The 20,966-nt window shown below is 40.4% G+C and overlaps 2 protein-coding genes and 1 non-coding gene across 4 annotated transcripts in view; 2 read left to right on the top strand and 1 right to left on the bottom strand.

The window, feature by feature from the left end:
- Nucleotides 1–1,369: 1,369 nt before the first annotated feature.
- On the bottom strand, nt 1,370–1,442 carry trnar-ccg (transfer RNA arginine (anticodon CCG)). The gene has a single exon. It is a non-coding gene; the product is annotated as a tRNA-Arg (tRNA).
- Nucleotides 1,443–1,672: 230 nt separating this feature from the next.
- LOC139636877 (importin subunit alpha-1-like) lies at nt 1,673–9,894 on the top strand. The gene is made up of 11 exons (XM_071505261.1): nt 1,673–1,803; nt 2,147–2,262; nt 2,382–2,522; nt 2,956–3,044; nt 3,403–3,671; nt 4,267–4,361; nt 5,358–5,621; nt 6,195–6,428; nt 6,802–6,984; nt 8,170–8,319; nt 8,979–9,894. Exons 2-11 carry the CDS (start codon nt 2,197–2,199, stop codon nt 9,066–9,068), a joined length of 1,581 nt encoding a protein of 526 aa, XP_071361362.1. The 5' UTR covers nt 1,673–1,803; nt 2,147–2,196; the 3' UTR covers nt 9,069–9,894.
- Nucleotides 9,895–10,130: 236 nt separating this feature from the next.
- Nucleotides 10,131–20,966, top strand: part of LOC139636876 (E3 ubiquitin-protein ligase SMURF2-like) — a 59,731-nt gene continuing 48,895 nt past the window's right edge. Inside the window, exon 1 of one of the 2 annotated variants that reach the window (XM_071505259.1) lies at nt 10,131–10,665. In XM_071505259.1, coding sequence (XP_071361360.1) covers nt 10,614–10,665 — 52 coding nt within the window. In that variant the 5' untranslated portion in view covers nt 10,131–10,613. The remainder of the gene's footprint in view (nt 10,666–20,966) is intronic. The other variant, XM_071505260.1, reaches the window with a different exon arrangement.

The following is a 20,966-nucleotide window of genomic DNA, read 5'->3' as shown; positions in this document are numbered from 1 at the left end:
CGAGCGGATAATCGGACCCATGGAGGTGAGGAGAGGTCCCAGCAGCAATCCTTGGGGCACTCCTGTGGGGAGGGGATTGGATGAGAACGTTTACATGAGTACAACACTCTGACCCCATCTGAGACCTTTTTAGTTTAGGAGGTTTGGTGCTTGGCCTGACAAGAAACAGACTGTCTGATGGGAGCTGTGAGATACAATCATTATTTCACTTCTGGACATCGGGACCTTGTTTGATGTTCAGGCTGAAATAACACAACAGGAAGCTATGGTATCACCCTTCATGTGCAATGTTTAATATTTTTGTTAAGCACTATTACTCTCCCTGGGTAACTTGCCCGACACTGATGGTAGCTCAGCTAGCAACACGCTGCCTTGATGCTGGGTGATGCTGATGGCTGATCTGAGTGTATGAATCCTCCCTGCCCTCTAGTGGTCAGAGTGAAGAGCTGCAGCACAACAATGCACTCATCAAACCGGACCCTCATGTTCTAGCATGTTGCTATTCACTTCTGGACTGAAGAGCTCAGGGTTCCCAGTGTGTTGCTGCAACTCTACATACTTAATAATGAATGTCCTTATTTTATACAGCTGTTCCTGATCTCCCCCAGGAGGAGTCTTCCTGTTAAAAGGGAGTTTTTCCTCTCAGCTGGGGCCACGTGCTTGCACACTGTGGGAAGTGTTGGGGTTCCCTCTGTAATGTTGTAAGGTCATGACCTTACCCTGTGAAGTGCCTTGAGACAATGTATGTCATGATTTTGTCTTATAAATGTCACAAATAAATTGAACCATTCCGCATATTTTTCCATTTTCATTTTATTTCCAACAAATTTACTGAGCTATGCAGATCAGACACATATAACATGCATATAACGCCACCAGAATAAAACAATCATAAAAAGATGTGACAAAACATGAAAAGGGCTTAACAATTTCTTCCAGAAGAGAGGCAGTTTTTTTTTTTTTTTTTTGCTTTTCTGTTTTAATTATAACCCACATTTTGATTTGTTTGTTCTCTAGCTACAGCATATGCAATTGAAATACCACTTCTGTGGCTGCTCTTAATTGCAGAATATGGCATTTAATATATATATATATACATATATCCAATGTTTAATGAGTTAAACTGTGTGTAGTGCCCTTGGTTACATGTCATGTTTATATTGACTAATTTGACCATTGTTTAGCATTGATAGTTGAGATTTGGATAATAATTGCTGAACCCTCTGCTCTGTTCAGATGTGGTTGTGATCAGCTCGATAGAAAGAGTAAGCATTGGTGGAGGACAGGTTTATGTGCTGCTGTGCTCCTGTACCGTGGTGACCATTGTGATGAGACTCTCCTGGATGAGCCCTGAAAAGGAAACTAAAGACGACCCAGATGGGACTCGAACCCACAATCCCCAGCTCCGGAGGCTGATGCCTTATCCATTAGGCCACTGGGTCATTACGCCACTATTTGTTAAAAATAGCCTTTATCAAAATCAAACGTGGAATGGAAAACAGCGATGAGACGTCCGTTTGAGCACCTGAAATCAAATAAACACACCGTTGACTGAAGGAAACAACCGAAATGGCTCAGAATCAAAAAAAACTGTGCCCGTTTTATCTCGCGATACTGACAGCGGTTGCCTTTGACAACGGTTTTGTTGTTTGATGCGTTTTTTTTTTTTTTTTAAAACCGTGGGCAACAGGGAGGAGCTTGAGGCCGACTGACCAATCAGAAGTCAGAACCAAAACTGGGCGGTATATACATGACGTCACGCCTATTGTAGGAAAAAAAACCAGGCTGCGAGGAATCCGCGAGGTGAGCCGGTCGCACATGCTCTGCGTCAAAATGTACATTTAAACATACGTGTTATCACTTTAACCGTTTGACTAGCTGTCTTCGCTTCTAATTTGATTGTGTGGCCCTCGTTCCTATGAATTTCAGCGGGTTTTTGTGGGCGCTGGGGTAGAGAGAGGCTCCGTGTGCGGCGGGCCACATGGCGTTAGATAACCGGCTCGGCTACAGGACGAGCGGACGCTCGGTTTCTGGCTAATTCACAGCCTGCTGCCTAAACTTGAGCTAACTACACGACGCCAGTGAAAGCAGTCGTTGGTGTGACCGTTGAGTTTCTGTCGTTAAATTCCCGTTTTTTCCCCCACAGGGAGCGTGTGAATCGGCAGCGGAACCGTTTGTCTTGCTCAACGGTCAGGAATGTCAGCTGGCAGCGACAGCGGAGCTCGGCTCAACCAGTTCAAAAACAAAGGCAAAGACGCCAATGTAAGCCCTGCCAGCACCGTCGAGCACGTTGGAGGGTGTTGGTAGCTGCGCGCACAGTTGTGTCCCATGCGTACACGTCAACAAATGCATGAAACTTTTACGGGTGTCGACATTTTCAGGAGCTAAGGCGCAGGAGGGCGGAAGTCAACGTGGAGCTCCGAAAAGCAAAGAAAGATGATCAGATCCTGAAGAGGAGAAACGTCCAGAGTCTTCTGGACGAGCCGGGCTCCCCTCTGCAAGAGAAAGACCCAAACGCACAGGTAGACCGCAGCCGATGAGCCCCTCGGTCTCGCTCTTATTTTGGCGGGTTACAGTAAACAGGTCGCATCTAGCATGTCTGAAATATTTGATCACATTAATGATAAATGATAAAGTTTAGTCAAATTGAGAAAGGCTCTGTTTGCACACAGCGGCCAAAGGTCAGTAAGAGAATTAGAGCAAACCTGAGTACATGCCTAATGATCACTGGGTGACGATTGTTCCACTTCATTTTAAAGCACTTCAAGAAGAGTCACTGACTGTTAATATTAATTTATTATCATGTTATGAAAGCTTTGCATGTGCTTAGATTCACTGTTGATCTGTAAACACACCTAAACATGTTCCAGTAAATGCTGTGTGTTGTTTTTAACTGCTGTTTGACTTAGGGTTACCGGCCAGACAAGTAATCCTCTTCTGTTTCTGTTTCCATAGCCTCCTCAGCACTGGTCTGTGGAGGAGATTGTAGGAGGTGTAAACAGCCAGAACCTAGATCATCAGCTGCAGGCCACCCAGGCAGCCAGGTAAAATTATTTTTAAAAATACTCTGAAGAGTTTTAATCTGTTGCTATGATGAGCTTATAAAAAGTATTATGTTAGTACTGTGGCATTTTTAGTCCCGGTGTCCGTCATTTGTTCAAATTCTATTAGGTTACAAATATATTCTTTCTTGTTTCTGCTGAGTAATTTAATTTTAATAATTTTAATAATTTGTCTATTCCCAAACCTGTAAGACACGATAATCCTTGTATTGTCCTAAAGCTAATTATTACTTAAATTACATTTAACAATACTACGACTTTACTCTCTCTTTCCTTAAAGTCGTCTTCCCTTGATTAACCCCCCCAACTTTTTTTTTTTTTTTTCTCCCCTGATGTATAGAAAGCTCCTCTCCAGAGAAAAGCACCCACCAATTGACAGCATAATTGCTGCCAACCTCATCCCGAGGTTTGTTAGTTTTCTGGCATTATCTGAATGTCCTCCCATCCAGTTTGAGGCAGCTTGGGCTCTGACCAACATCGCCTCAGGTACATCAGACCAGACCACTGCTGTCGTGGAAGGAGGGGCCATCCCAGCCTTCATCAGTCTGGTGGCATCACCCCACCCGCACATAAGCGAACAGGCCATTTGGGCCCTGGGTAACATTGCAGGTACTGTAGGCTATCTCTTGGTGTCTGAGATATATCTTATTTGCCTGGAAATTTGTAATGTGAGGATCTTTTGTTTAATTATGCATCTATTGTTTTGTCTGGAGAAGTTGTGGCTGTAATATTGAATTTATATATATATATATATATATATATATATATATATATATATATATATATATATATATATATATATATATATATATATATATATATATATATATATGCCATAAAACTCTAAAGTGTGCTGTTGGCAAATTAAGTTCATCGTCCAAAACTGATTCATGCATGGTAGTAAGGAAGTCGTGGAGCCTTGGACACTCAGAATATGAAGACTTGTTTCAGTCAGAAAAAGCAGGACAACACATAATGAAAAACAGCCTGGGCATATTATGATAATAGGATAACATGCGGAAGGCTCTTTTTAAAGGGCTTCCTTTTGAAACGCTTAATCAACTGATTCATCTTTCATGATAACCACATACAGCAACCTTCAGCAATTTTCATGACATGAAACATTTTGTTGCGATGTACTCTTTTTCTGCTCTGTGAATGCACTGTTGATGGGGGATGACTGAAAATGTCTTTCCAAACTCAGGTGATGGATCCAACTACAGAGACCTAGTGATCAAACATGGTGGACTCCAGCCACTCCTGGCCCTGCTGGCGGCCCCTGACCTATCTGTGTTTCCTGTGAGTGTCCTTTTATAAACATGATTGCACTGCTGGGTTTAAGAGTGACTTTTATGTTACATGGAACTGCTAGGTACTTGTTAAGACCTTGTATGTTCTATCTACATAACGTTAAGACATATTGCACACACAATTACACATGGCATTAAAATCATTTGTTTTTGCTTCTCCCTGGTCAAACATTTGTTTTGAGGAATATTAGGAAGAAGTCAGTGTGTTACCTCTAGTACAGATTTAAAAATATTCAAGACTTGGCAAACCAACTAGATCCAGCTGGTTATAGATTTGTAATGTAAATCTTACACTACAGAAATTACTTGTCTGCCTTTTAGTGTGGTCAGGAGTGCATATATAGCACGTGTCTGTATGTATCCCCTACCACATCGGAATCAGATCCTACTTCCTCTTCTGTGTGTTTTGGTTGCAGCTGCACTTGTATTTAGAGGTGTGCACCTCTGATCTGATCACATTGTCAGTAAACTTAATTGCAGCTATTTATTGCAGCAAGGAAGTGAACACGTCTAACAAGCTCAACAACTTTTAAAAAATGTATGATCTAAAAAAGTAATTTGGTATTAATACAGTAAGGACATTGTAAATACTGTTGACTTTGCCTTTTGATACCAAATAGATTATTTATTGCCACTAGAGGAAGTGCAATAAGCTATAATTATATCTTTTTATCCATAATTTGGACAGTACGGTTTTTTTACTGGGATTCACCACAATACATAAATTGCGCAATAGCTGTAAAATTTTGTCTGAACAGTTACTCATTAATAAAGATTTTTTCATTCAAAGTGATTAACAGGTTTCATGCATTGATAAAAGGCCCTGACTTTTTTCTGTTTGAAGATGGTTCTCTTTATAGAGAGGACACTGAACAAATTCGAGTGTTGTCAGTATCGTGGTAAACTGTATGTTGTTCTAACAACTATCATGTTATGACATGTTGATGTTCCAAAATAACATTTGACTCTTAATCCACCATACCAGCCTGGCTACCTGCGCAATATCACCTGGACGTTGTCCAACCTGTGCCGGAACAAGAACCCAGCCCCTCCTTTGACAGCAGTGCAGCAGCTACTTCCAGCCCTGGTGCGCCTCCTGCACCATGACGACAGGGAGGTCCTCGCCGACACCTGTTGGGCTGTGTCCTATCTTACTGATGGAGTCAATGAGAGGATCGAGGTGGTGGTGCAGGCTGGCCTGGTGCCCCGTCTGGTACAGCTTCTCGCCTGCGGGGAGCTCTCTATTGTGGTATGTGGTGTAGTGCTTGTTAAACTCAAAAGTTTGTGTTATTGCTGAAAGTGGAATTGGTGGAGCTTCAGTGCTCTTATTCCTTTAGCACAGCAGTTACAAATGCAAAGGAATTACTCTCGTTGATCAGAAGTAACTGCTCTCTTGATTCTATTTCTGCCATCATGATAAGAGTTCGCCCCTTGATATAATAGCTTGTTAGGTCCACAAGTTCTCATTATATGCTCACAAATATCTCTCTTCAAGACATTCCCCACAGTCCACTCAAGCCTCCTCTTTTGTATCCGTCCTCCTGTGTCTTTAACTTCAGATCTAATTCAACATTCTCATGAAGTTGAAGAAAAACACTTTCTGCCTAGTTTTAAACATCTACTGTCATTACTTGAATCTTACATAATCATTTAATCCATAATTTGAATTTAGGCTTATTAAGAGTTTGTTCAATCCTGCACTACTGGAACATCTTTCTGTCGAGTTTTTGCTGAGTGTTGGGGAGATTACTGTTACAAAGTCTCAAGTCACGTGCAGTCAGATGTGACCTTAGGATGTGACGACTTTTCCTTTCCCTCGCAGACTCCAGCCCTGCGGTCACTTGGCAACATTGTGACTGGGACAGATGAGCAGACCCAGTGTGTTTTGAATGCAGGTGCCCTGGCGATGTTACCCGGCCTACTATGTCACCATAAACCTAACATCCAGAAAGAAGCAGCCTGGACAGTGTCCAACATCACTGCTGGCAAGGACACCCAGATTCAGGAGGTTATCAAGGCAGGACTGATACCCATCTTGGTGGAGATCCTCCAACAGGTCAGGACACAAAAGAAGACAGGAAATATATTTGGCTTGTTGCATCCAAATTCCAAATGAGATTTATTAATTCATAATAGATTTACTTAAATTTTATTGATCAGTGTAGGGAAGGTTGTCCTCTGCTTTTTTACCCATCCATATAAACCCTCATTCAACAATGCTCCAGCTCCAGCTCTGAGACTAGTGTCTGGTCAAACACAATAGCAGCAGAATTCCTTGTATCTTAAACACTTGATTTGACAGCAACTACCACTATTTACATTCAGGGGATTTAATCTTATCGTGTGACCAAATAAAATGATTTTGAGGTATAAATGTATCATGATTTCATGGTTTCTATTCTAAAATATCAAATGTATTTTTTGTTTAGGGAGACTACAAGACCCAGAAGGAAGCAGTGTGGGCTGTCACCAATTATACCAGTGGTGGAACAGTGGCTCAGGTGGCCTACCTCGTCCAGTGCAATGTGCTGGGGCCTCTGCTCAACCTACTGACAGCCAAAGACAGCAAGATCATCTTGGTCATCCTGGATGCAATCTACAATATTTTACAGGTATTTTGCCAGGACTTAAAAAAAAGTCAAAGAGGTCCCATTTTTCAGCCACATTGCTGTAGTCATGGCCAAATCTGTCTTCATGGGAACTCAAAATACTGCAGTCAACAGTCTTTCCCATGTGTCACGTCAATTTTCACCCCTAACTTGTCTGACATTATGAGTGACCTCTTAGGCAAACTGTGGAGCCTAACCATTCATCTCAGTGTTTTAAAACTTTCACACAATTTATATTTTTGATCAAATTATAGGTAATGTATCGGAGTGAAGATTATATAGCATGTTCAGGTATTGTATCATTGTGTAGCTATGTAGTTGCAAGGGTAGATTTACATAATGATTGAGTCAGTGCTGATTTAAATACATATTACAGGTTGATTTTCACAGCACAAAGTAAGAACACCTTACAAAAAAGCCATAAATTACAGTAAATGACAGAAAAGCATATTTTAGAAAATTGTTGCTAGTTCATTCACCTCAACGCAACTTGTGGACTGTAGGTTAGATTACTTTATCTGTACCTGTAGGCAAATTTGATTTGCAGTAAAAAGAGTAATCGATCTCACATACACATTTAACGCACAGAACAGATGTTCGTTCACTAAATCACTAGATGTTAATCTTTATTTCTACAAGGTGATGAAAGCCGACACATTTTATATCCAAATTCTTCAGGTTCATTTAATCTTATTTTATTTTTTTTTATTATTGGATAATGTTTAGAGATTAGGCGTGTGGTGAAACTTGAATTATTATGGTGGATTTAAAGTGAAATGTATAAAACATGGCACGGTCCTTTTTTAGAACATGAAATACAAGTGAAGGAAAATGCACAAAATTTTAAACTATCTTCATGGAGCCAGCCATGCACAGGAGTCTAACATTATATTAATACCTATAGCTGCAAGGAAGAACATTTTTAAGAGATATTAACCTTTAAACATAACCTTACACACTCTTCTGTCAGTAGATATTTGTTTTTAGGTCTTGGGGAATTTGGGATTAACACTGTGGGTTTCTCAGATGAGGAAACATGTTGATCTGCTGAATTTAATCTCACATTATAGATTAAATGACACAGATTGATTCTTGACATTCACAGATTAAAATGGATGGTCACAGGACACAGGGTCATCTATTGTGTGAGGAAACTATTACAGATTTTTTTTTTCCCTTTTCCCACAGATGGCACACAAAACTGGTGAGATTGAGAAACTGTGCCTAATGATTGAGGAGTTGGGTGGTTTGGACAAGATTGAAGCACTGCAGTCCCATGACAATGAAGCTGTCTACAAGTCCTCTCTTAACATTATAGACAGATTTTTCTCTGAAGAGGTAAGTGCTACTGATGACAGGTGACCTTTTTGATAGATTAATCAGACAGCTTTGATCACAGTGACCTCTATTGAGCTGTAGAAATTTGAATACAAATGCAACTTTAATCTTACATTTCCTGATGACCACAGTGGTGTCACTTAATGTATATAGAGTCAATTTTCTTCTGTGTCTGCGAATCTCTGTTTTTGTTGCTGGGATACTGCGTTCTATGAACTGGCAGAGGAAGTTTAGTTGTATGACTCACTCTGGCAGTGCCAACAGGGTGGCAGAGGTTGTTTGTGTGATTACTCTTCTTTACTTACTGTTACCAAAGAATAAATGTGAGGTGTGGTTCAACATACAGTAGCCTGAGCTAGTTGTTGGCTGGTTTCTAAGAGGCTACCTTCAATGTATTGACACAATGCTCATTGTGATTTTTAATAAATGTTTTGCATTTCCTTGCGGAATCGCTGACTAAAAGCTTTCAAAATAAAACTTTCCTCTGCTTTTAAAGGTCAGCCTTTATTATGATTCAGTTCACAACAGATTCTTTCTTGACTGACAGAAAGTGTCCGCAGAATCTATCCTAATCCATGTCCACGAAACCTTCCCCAAAACACGCCAACTCTTGGTTAATCCTCCGATGCCCCTCTCCTCCTGTCCCTCTTGTCTTTCAGAATGAAGATGATGATTCTGTGGTTCCTGAGGCCACAGCAGACAGCTATACCTTCCAGATTCCCAAAGACCAAAGCACTTTCCAGTTTTAACATGTCCAGTTTGCTCTTTGTAACATATACAAAAAGGAAAAATCTGACCTTTTTTTTTTTTTTAATATTTTTGTAATTTTCTTAGACATTTCATCCTTGTACATAATAGTACAAAGACAAAATATCTCCTTTTTGAAAAATATTTGTAAATAAATTTTATTCATGCGTACAGTGATTTTTTTTTTTTCTTCTTGATGTGTTTCAGATATAAGCAGGCTATGAATAGGGACACAATGATGGATTCATTTGTTGAAAAGATGTAACAGAGTTGATGTGTGAATAACCAGTGGGAAATGGGGAGAAGTGATTCTGAGTCAATGGCACCACTAGGTGACACTGCTTATCCTCTTTGCTTGTTGTCAGTTTACAGCTTAAAATGATCCTGTTGTGTTTGTTGTACATGTGAACTATTTTATGAGTGAAGTCTAATTGTTTTACTGTATCCACTGAATATCACAAAAAAATGTCTCAGGTAGGAGGAGAACCACACCCAGAGACTTGATGTCAAAAGTCATACTCCTCAAAACTGTATTTATCTACCTTCACGAAAAAAAAATCACATAATGTCCATAGGGGCTTGTAGGTTGGATTAATTTAAAAATGCCTTGTCATACTTCATGAGTTTTTTGTGTTTTATGTTTTTGGCCCATGGTGGCTGTATTATACCAGTGACATTTCACATGGGAGTGCATATAATAGACTTCTAAAATGACTCTCTTCTGCATTTACCCTCATAATTGATTCATTTTTTTACTGATTAGTATTAATTCCGTATGTATACTTAATATTGATGTAAGTTCATTAAAATTGATACCACACAATCATCCTCCAGCAGTATTCACATTAATTGTTCGGCTTGTTCACGTCCAAATAATCTGCATAAAGTTGTCCAAATTAAGCCCGGAAATGGGCGATCTTACTTTCAAAATAAATGTGGATAATTTGTGCCAGTTGAAAACGCGACTTCAAGTCGTGTGCATATTATTGTGGTTTACTGGTAGGTAACTTTATAACACCTTAGTCGACATGAAAACTTCCTGACAACGTTATAACTGCATTATCATAACAGTGGAGTAGCGCTTCGTTTAATCTTGCTTTTATTTTGAATGACAGTAGCGGATGTGCTCTTACATCTACCGTCCCTGAGCCTGTCTGTCTCCAGGAGCACAGCCTTCACCATCACCACCACCAACTTCAGTCTGAGCTGCCCGGGCAGACGAGACGCTTGTCCGGATGGAGGGCAAACCGTTCACCTGATTCGTATCAGCACCCGAGGCTCAAGGCATGAGCGACATTTGGGAACGTAGTTATTTGGCATTTTTACGCGAAAGGGGCTCAAGACGAGAGTGTTATTCTAGCGATATGATTATGATACCATTATGTTGCATCAGTCAACGTGATTTGCTATGGTGATACTACAAGCTAACCCCAAGCTAGCAGAGGGATTGTTTTGGGAGATACCCTTTTGAAAAAAAAAAAATCATACGCTGACACATGAATTAGAGACTTTTGGTGAATTTTCATCAAGCTGGAACACAAAGGGGAATGTCTAACCAAGGAGTTAGGAGAAATGGCCCAGTAAAGCTGCGGTTGACAGGTAAGCGAATTTAAACCCCCTCCTGCGCCGCTCGAAACGTTAGCAAGTTAGCCTGCTAGCCAACCAGGTTAACATCTGCTGATGGTACAGCAGGACTCTAATATGTACATGAATCCAAATCATATTATACCTTATGTGTATTATTATTTTTTTATCACACTTAAATTGTTTAATTTGACCTGAATGTAACTCACGCCAGCGCACCAAGCAGCAGTGAAAGGCAGGCAGTCAATGAACCTTGCTTGTTAGCAAAAATTAGCTGTAACCTACTGGAACTGTTGATGCTGAAGGTTAATAACCCAGCTGGCTAACGTCGTTATTTGTGGCTCGTATTTACTTTGAATGGGCTTCCCCCCAAAACATTAGCTTAGATTTAAATACTGAAGTTTGGTGTCAGGAAGTCTGTGGTAATGTGAATCGACTCCTGTAGTTTTTCAGCTTAGTTTGTGGTTATTTTCAACTCTTATTTACTCATGTCTTCATAAACACACTACTATTTGTCATCATTACTCATTGTCCTCTTCTGTGCAGAGATGCTCCAAGGTTATTTAAGGAGGAATACCATGTGTCATCACACTTTATATATAACAGCTGTTTAAAAAAAAAAAAAAAAAAAAAAAAAGCCACCATAATATCACACTGCAATGGCCTTGATGTATATGAACAGTGGAACAAGCACAGAAGACAGATACCACTATATTATATGGTGTCCATTAAAGCAATACTCCAAGTCATTCAAATGTGTTTTCTGGTTTGCCGATGAGCTGTGGTTTCATAAGGAAGGAGTGTCTAGCGTTTTAGTTTAAATCTGCAGTGATGGATGTATGCAGGAACCAGATTTCCCACCTTTCACCCCCAGCATCTTCTGGTGGTAACCACATCAAATGATAAATCCCATGGTGTTTAGCTGATGCGTGAGAATCTACAATTGTCTGATTCTGTTGGTCTTTTTTTTACCTGTACTTGAGGATAGACCGCTGTTATTTTGTTATTAAAACTCACAGCAGTGCAGTATGGCTTTGAATTCCTACAGCGTAGATTAATGACAGGTGTTCTGTCATGGTATGGTTTCTGGGAGGGACGGTTACATCATGTGACTGAAGTGTCTTCTCACAAGTCAACAACAGGGTCATACACCTACCAGGGTAGATTATTACTGTAAAGATAAATGAACTCTCAAAGCTCAAAGACCTACCCAGCCGTCCCTCCTACCCGCTTGTCCTGGGTTTCTTTTTTTTTTTTTTTCACCTCCCCATATGGGGAATGGTTTTAAATGGGCTGCAGTGGTCTTCAGACGGAATCCCAGGAATGTGAAACCTCAGAGAGGAAATGTGAGTCTTTCCTGATCATAGACACATCCTCTGTCTGTCCTTCACTAGAGAGAAAGGATAAGGACAACAGTGTGCGTGTGTGAGGGGAGAGAGCCGTGGGGGTTGATATGGCACAGAGTGACCAGAATTACTGCTCACACAGCGATGATCAGTGATGCTAAGTCAACATTTAGACTGGTGCATTCGTTGCAACTAAACATGTGTGTTTGGTTGTGGCCACACTTGATTTATGTGTCTGAGACTGTGTGCATTTAGACCTAACATTGCATACCAGCTGCAGTCCAGTTTCACTCTGTCTGCTCTGTGGTCTCATTGTTTGCACGTGTATTTTTCCCTGTAAGACAGGAGGGGAATTGGTAAAACCAAAAGCTGGGATCTATGGTTGGAACTATGGTTGTGTTTCATAATTGTTTTTGCTCAAAGTTTGGCTTTTATGTTCATAGAACATTGTAATTGATAAGCAATAGGCTTATGGCCTATTAGCCCAAATACAGTATTGAATTATTGATAGGAGTTGTTACAGTCATAAAGCCGCCAGCATTTAAAATGAAACAATGCCTGGACCAACAGCTGTGAAATTCATATTTGAATTCAGATTAAATCAAAAAGACTTACTAGTTGTGCTGGTTGGTGACTTGTTAAAGTGATGTTTGAATGCATCTGTTATTTGCAGTCTGTAGCCTCGTTGCTGTTTCCCAGCTTTCATCCCTGCTGGCCACCATAAGTGTAACCCAATTACATTAAAACAATGGCTCTGTATCAATCGTCGGAGTTTTTGCTTCAGAATAACACTTTAATTCAAATCAGTTGAATAATTATTGATTTTAAAGTTGATTTTTTTGGCATGCTAGTAAATCGTTTTATGCTTAACCTCCAACCTTCCTTGTTGTCTTCATGTGTGTGCAGGTCTTTGCAGAAGTGCTACCATGGCTAATCACTGTATATTGTCACCAGTAACACTTATATCTATCTCTAGCTGGGGCAAGTTACCCTTGCAGAAGCATTCCTCACAATAATACAAAATTTGACAGGGTTTTTTCTTAAAATTCTCTTCCACTAAAGTGACTCTTTTCCTAGATTTGTGTCACCGAGCTGTGACGGTTATAGCTTGCCACCCTCACTGGGATCCCATCTTGTCATGGCAGTAGATTAGAATTTACGTAGGGTGGTCTTATACAAACACACTGCAGGATTATGATTTTATGTATCCCCAATTTCATCATCCCACACTGCATTTAAATGCCACCGTCTGGTTTCTCAGTAACACTTTTTCGGGGATCATCCTTAAGTCTGGAACATTTATCTGGGACAGCTGCTCTTTGATGCTTAAATTAATAAAAACATTGTGGTTTGAGTTTGCTGGTAGGTGGTGTGTCGCCGTGTCCCCACAGAGTTTGCTGCCAAGCTTGTAAAAGAGAGCAGTCTTGGATTTTGAGAGCTGTTATTCCAAACACTGCAGGGAGCCAACAGTTGGTGTAGTTCTGCCTCTGTCTCCTTCGCGGTAAGAGTTGGTGTATGATTTAGTGAAATTGAACAAGAACAGGGTGTTTCCCTCACTTTCCTTCACTGGATGGAATCTGGAGTTCTTCAAAGGTGAATGACATGAGATGTACAAGCGGATGAGTCCTTCTCTCTCCCCCATTCAAATATGGCTTCTTGGCTGCACTATGCTGTTGCTGCCTTTGCTGCTAGGGAAGGGAGTCTGTCTATGTGATCCATTTCCTCCATTAGCCTCCAGTTGGCACGCAGCAAGCAGGGAACGACTGGAAGAATCATCTTAGGATTCTCCCTGTTGTGTGTGAGCGCGTGACACTTAGGCAAGCAAGGAAACCCACATGGACATTTTTCATCTACTGTCAAACTTTGTGTGTGTGCGTGTCCCTCATTGTAAAATTTTGGGAAACTGGTGCTGGAGCTTGTGTGTGTGTGTGTGTGTGTGTGTGTGTGTGTGTGTGTGTGTGTGTGTTGAAAGGGGGAAAAGCCAGGAAGCTGGTGATTAAGATAAAGATCAAGCCTTGGTCCCTGGCCCAGCATTAGCACCGGGGCAGAGTGCATTTTAGGGAAGTTGTCAGGGACCACTGTCTCAGCATTCCCTGTCAGCTCTCAGAGAGTACATCTGTTTGTGTCAGCTTGTTTGTATGTGCAAGCGCAATGTTTGTGTTCCTAAAACAAAAGACAAACACATACTTTCACGTGCACATGCACACAGACACAGTCATATACACAGTTGAGCTTCCACAGGATGTACTGTCAGCACGCGATGCTGAGCTAAATTGGGCCTGTCGGCTTCCTAAAATATGAAGAATGAATGTTACAAGGAGTGAACTATGGTGACAGTGAGAAACCAACAGGAGCTGTCAACTTTCAAGTTAGGATGCCCACATGGGTTTGCAAGATAATTATGCGTTAGAAGAATTTAAAAATACATGATGAGAGATGCATTTAAATGGCAAATATTTACTGGCCTTGTGGGTAATTTGATTGAGAAAAGCAGCCTGAAATGAGAGGAAATAAAATACAGTTTTTTGTTTTGTTTTGTTTTTTTTGTCCACAATTTGGAGTCTCACTACCATCTCTGACTCACTTCTTCATCCTCACCTTCTGTGGATTTCGCCCGCCGACAAAACTGCTTGCCAGTTTTGCTGGCCTCTCCGTATGATTTGAATGAAAGCTGATTACATAGCGATAGTCACATTTAATCAGCACATTGAGAGCTGCTGGTAGTGCGGGGACTTGGACTGTGCATGTGCGGGTGGTGTTATTAATTTTGTTGCGTCTAAGCTGTTTCATTTCCAAGTGGCTTTTTCCCCCTTTAAACAATACAAAGTTTTGACAGTTGAAATGTGGACCAGAGTCAGTGATAATGATTCATCAGCACACAATAGACATGAGTCATACAGTGACATGTTTACTGTGTTGCTCTCTGTTTTATTTATCTCTGGGAACAGCTTAATTTAGGAGCATGCAATACTCTGGCAGAATGTGCAGTTTGACCCGGTTATGAGGCAATTAATAAGCAGGTCTCAAAAATTCAGATTGCTGCAGAAATCCCCTCTAAGATACTGGGCTGTTAAGATTTTCACCAGTTTTATGTACAGTTGTGCTACCCCCACACACACTGAGAACTATGGGGTAAAAAATATTAGCATTTCTGCGTTTGCACAGGAGACAGGAGAAGATTAGAGAAAGCAATCTGCAAATGTAATGGTGATTCAAACTCAAACATAAGGAAAGATTTGCTCAAAAACCCTTAGCTACCCAGACACTGAGATAAGTAAGTCTTTAGCTGCTCTGTATTCACCTCATATTTCTAGTCCACCACATTGAAAAAAGAAGTGTTTTTTGCTGTTTTAGCCAGTATCAACAAGAGTATGATGCGTTGAAGCCTATATGCTCATTTCTATACTGCTTACCTCTGGTTTTCCTCTTTCTGGAATCAGACGCTTCCTCCTCGACTTGGCCCCTTGTATTTTTCTGAGCCTGTCTGTCACTGTGACTTCTGAACATGCAGTAAAGGACAATGTGCTACACTCAGATATTTGAAGGGAGGCTAGTGTGTGACTGTGTATGCACACAGATGTGTGTGATATGTGCTTCAGCTAAAACATTTTGCATTTGATCTGCCAACACAAAAGAGCAGCCCATATAGGGAAGTCTGAGGCTGCTTTTGTCAACTACTCAGTTGTCGGCTCCTCTCATGTTCATATTTTTCTTAAATATCTTATTATCACTCCTCTAATAACACATCTTCTCTATTGAAGTCCTCTCTCATTTTTTTTGTTCCCTCCAACATGATCTTCTCTCACTCATTACTATTCATCCTGTGGCTTGATTGTCTTGATTATCTACAGAAAAAATACATTAAAATTTCACTTCAGGATGTTTCTGCTGGGTAGTTCCCTGTTTCTTACAATGAAAAAAGCCTTTTGTGGTTTCATCTTTGCACATATCTTGTCTGTCAGAGCTTTCAGCAAAAACCAGCCCTGTAACTTGCAAAGTGACCATTTTTGCGTGCCATCAGTGCTCACATGTGGTTGTATTAAAGGAGCCATTTGTAAGTTTTGTTATTGCCACGTAGCCAACGTTAGCATTAAGAGCTGTTTACTTACCAGTCTTGCCTAAGAGCTTCAGGCATTTTTGCATTTACAGTACAAGAGGTTAGAAAATGCCCTCTAAACAGCGCTACTACTTCAGGGCAGCCTGGATGCTACATTAACTTAGCATCAGAGGGTTGATCTCCACCACTGGTGACAGCTCTTAGTGAGGAAAGGAATAAAGTTTGATGTTGAACTCGCAATGCTAAATAAACCGCTTTTAATGCTAACACTGGCTATATGGCAATTGCAAAACTTACAAATAGCTCCTTTTAATCTATACATTTCTGCTTTGTGTGTTTATTTTATTTATTTATTTATTTTTTATTTTTTTTATAGTTTGCATTTAAATGCCAAAACACTGAAGGTTGTCAGTCTAAGCTTGAATCCATTCCCCTGGGCAGCTGTGGCGGATGTTAGGGCTAGACAATTTAATAAAGTGTGAAATTGTTTCAGTTTATGGAATGCATAAGAGCCTTTGTGTAAAGTGCGTACTCTGTGGCAACTCTGTTTAATTTGCAATGAATGACTCAGTTAGGTCATCTGGCTGTGAATGTTGTGCTGAATTATGATCTAGCATAAAGATTCAGCACAGCACTACAGTTTGTGTTGCACTGTAGACTGTGTGCATGGTCCTTGTCAGGAAGTAGATGATGTTTCTGTGAGTGACGGTGTGTGTCTGCCTGATCTTGCCTCTACCATCTGGGGTCACTGTGTTGTGGTTAGGTTTCGTAGTGCAGTGCAGAGCTCTATACCCAAACTTCCTCCAGCTCTGTTTAGTCTGCATTACCGGCATATACTTCAACTGACCGCACACACACACTTGACAGGCTGTATCACTCATTCACTGTTCATGTGGCTCCCCCCTCATCATATGGAAACGTTTTATTCACTGTGTGACGCAGCCGTTCCAGCTGTGTCGTCAGTCCTGTTATCAGCAAATCTAAAAAGACACACAGGAGACAACAGTTTTCAGATGCAGCAGACCACACAAAAATATTGTGGCACGTTTTTGCTTAATTTAAAAAATTAATAAAAAATTCTAACTGCACATTTGTGATCCCAAACAATAAATGTTCACATTTTAACTTAACATAATTTCACTCAGTGTCGCCTTATGACTCAACTCAAAGTTGAACTTGTGGTCACAGCCTCCAGTTCTAATTTTCAAAATGGAATAATGGTGTCAACACTTAATAATGTCCACTTTAATTTTCATTTGTCAGTTAAGTTCATGTAAGTGCGATGCTATGGGAATACACGGGCCCCTGCATATCTGTATGAGCCATTTGCAAACTAAAATTTTCTGTAGAAACTGCTTACATGTGCACTCTGATTTCCCTGCTGTATGATTACTGATAAGATCATCTTGGTTGCCGGCATTAGGAATGTGGATAACCAATGAGAGGATGCTTACGTTTGTTTATACTAAGGGAACCTTTGTTGTTGTGACATTGTCGTAGCCAGCATCTGACTTTCTCTGTATAATAATTCATTAATTTACTGTCACTATTGGGTAAAAAAAAACCTTGTACCTCTCTCTTTGTCTCCTCTGCTCTGCTCTGCTGTCTGTGTGTGTGTGTGTGTGTGTGTGTGTGTGTGTGTGTGTGTGTGTGTGTGTGTGTGTGTGTGTGTGTGTGTGTGTGTGTGTGTGTGTGGGGAGGGTCTAAGACACATGATGAAACAGAAAATGTGACTGTAAATGACAGTAGAGACTCACACACTGAGTTGAAATTAAACAAGTGCACAAAAATTAGATAAATATCATGATTAAAATATTTAGTTTTTTAATTTTTAGAATTTTTTATTTTTGGCAGAAAAGGGGGACACCCTGTACCCACAAGGCAATGGTAGGGGAAACACTGGGTATATCTGTTTCAGTTGACTTGTGGATTTTCCTATCAGGGTTAGCGCATTTAACACAACCACAGCAAAGCAGACATAGAGGAGCACTGCATGCTCTGGAGAGATGTCAGCTGTGTGCAGCTGGTCAGTCCTCTGTTAACTCAAGACGAATGCTGCTTGATATCTGATCGGGCCTTAATGATTTGTTTGGAAACATTACTCTTACAAATGACCAATTCAAGCTGGCTTAGTGTTTTCAGGCATGGTCTTTGTATCTCAACACAGCACTGCATTAGGAAGAATTTGTATATGAAGAGACTGTGACTCGGTGATGAAATCTCACAGGGCACTGCCAGTCTCATAACTCAGCTTTACTGTTCTCCACTCATGACCTGCGTTTCACCATGTAACACACAGGAAGCTTACATGCTGTCTACTAGACAAAACCTGTGGTGCATAAGATATAAGACATTTGACTGGAGGATGATCTCAGGACTCTGTCTTTACGGGAACAAACAGGTCCTTTGAATACAAAGCATGCAAGTATGATTGTTAATAAATATATAATCTTTATTGGCTGCATGTATAATATGGCACAATATAGCCTATGATTTTGCCTTTTTCTAAATATCTTTGTAAAACTTTGTTCTTAGACTTTGGTTGTTTCAGTCAACCCTTGGTTTTATCTGCTTTTCAAATTACTTTGGAACTTGGTGGCATCTGTGTACTTCGGAGCAGGAAAATGGAAAGACTGATCACCTCAGTATTGCATAACAGCCTCGGACTGGAGAGGAGGTGGGCTTCAATATGCAGAATACATTAAACTTTCCAAGTGCTTCAGGAGGATTTTCCTGCAGAATATGGAGGAGAAATATCACATTTTTATTTTCATATGGCAAGAGCATAATATTTCTGACAGCCCCTGAAAGTTATGAGGGAAGTCAAAAAAACGTGAGTCTTAAAAACTTAATTTGGAACATGTGAAAAGGCAGGTAATTGCTCTTGCACTTTACTGCATCCTGCCTATCTCTCTTCCTTTCACTGCCTGAACTCTCTACCTCCCCACAGAAGCCTCTCATCATATGTCTCTGTATCCTGCATTTTTCTCTGCACTCTTTTACTCTCTTTTCTTTCTCGAACAGGATGTCCCTCATCTCTCTGTCATTTCTCTGTCTTCCTTCCTCTCCCTCACTCACCCCCGGATCTCGTCCAGACAGCTGACAGACGGCTCTGTCGGTGTGGCTCCAGCTTGGTGTACTTTTTTTCTTTATCTGTTTTCAACTTGTGATGTGCACTCACATACACACACACATGCATACACACACACATACACTTCCTGTACCGGTCCCTCACCACAGTACAGTACTTCTTGTTTTTAGTGAGTTTGCATGGGGACCCTATGGAGTCTGAGGGGGAATTCCAGGGACCCTTAGCAAAAATAATAAATTGATTTGAATTTTAATCACTTAAAAGTATCGTAAGAGCTTCCATAAAAATGACTGTGGTATTAATATGTTCCACTGTCATCACCCACGTACTGTGTTTAGAGTTGCACAAGTTAATACCAAATCAACAGAGAACATTATACCAAATCAATAAGAATGTTTATGTATATCAAAATGAGAAATCTTTGCAAATCCTAATGACCTAGAGCATGGAGTGGATGTGGCCAAGAAATACAAGTAATACTATTACAGGAATTTGTTTGCACCCCCGTTGTTGGCCTCAATCTCCATCTTTTTGTGAAAGACTGCGTGGTTTTATATCTCAGTAAAACAATGTGAAATCAGGCATATTAATAAAAACTGAAACAAAAAAAGCTACATTTAATTAAAATTAAAATAAAACTAACATTTTTTCTTAACTGAAAGAAACCGTTTTTGTCTTTGATTCAAAAAATGAAGAATGTGTGCTGTGTGCAGCGTCAAAGAATGACCACATATATGTATCACTGTTGCTTGGCAAGAGTTGTAAATATTAAGTAGTTTTGCTTGTGAATGAAGAAAATGCTTTTAATTTCTGACTTGTACTTATTTATTTACTTTTTTAAGCCCAGTAGAAGCAGGACGCCAGGGCCGACTTTATGGATCACACTTTCCTCCCCCTCACTGTTCTCCTGCTACTGTTTCTGCAGTCAGACTACCCACCTCTCTGTGTGTGTGTGTGTGTGTGTGTGTGTGTGTGTGTGTGTGTGTGTGTGTGTGTGTGTGTGTGTGTGTGTGTGTGTGTGTCTGTCTGTCTGTCTGTCTGTCTGTCTGTCTGTCTGTCTGTCTGTCTGTCTGTCTGTCTGGTGGACCACTCAGCATGTCTACTGTACACGCACACACACACACACACACACACACACACACACACACACTGCCACTCAAATCACAGCCCACTCTCTCTGAGTCTGTGTTTTCAGTTTAGCTGTGGGCGAGGGACAGTTGGAGGACATGAGTGATGCAGTAGTTTTTATTGTGGAGACGAGGATCAAGTAGCTTGAGCAGTACTGGTGCGCCACACCGTCCCGCTCCACTCTTAACATAATCACAATAACAGCAGAATTTACCACCTTGACCTGCCATTCACCAACAGTTGGCATGTTTTAGTACTACTGAATCAGGGGAATTACTGAGAAGAGAAAGAGCTCCCACAGTTACTGTATTCTTATGCTTTTTTTTACAACATACATGGCAATCCAGCCTCTTAGTGAGAAAAATGTCCTGTTTTAATCCCCTTCTTCACATAGCTGTAAAAACAGAGCACAGTGTTTTATTGAAATGTTTATAGAGGCAATCACAATGGTTTAGGTCCATACAAGAAGAGAGAGTTTGAAGTTGGATACTGATAAGAAACTTTTGACATAATGTGGATGCCAAAAATGAGGCGCTGGTTTGTGGCATAAAAATGTGATGTAAGAATGATTTTTTTTTTTTTTATGTGTCCAGTGTTGCCCCATGCCAATTAAAGTAGTGTCCTCATTATCTATTTTATGGTCAAGGTGATCTAAATAAAGTCAGGTTCTCGCTGTCTTGTTATAGATGTGTTT

This window comes from Trachinotus anak, unplaced genomic scaffold, assembly GCF_046630095.1.
Source record: "Trachinotus anak isolate AG129_WGS33_773 ecotype Australia unplaced genomic scaffold, CSIRO_AGI_Tana_v1 ptg000019l, whole genome shotgun sequence".
Taxonomy (NCBI): Eukaryota; Metazoa; Chordata; class Actinopteri; order Carangiformes; family Carangidae; genus Trachinotus; species Trachinotus anak.
The sequence above is the reverse complement of the archived record's forward strand: the minus strand, read 5'-3'. Positions and strand labels throughout refer to the sequence as shown.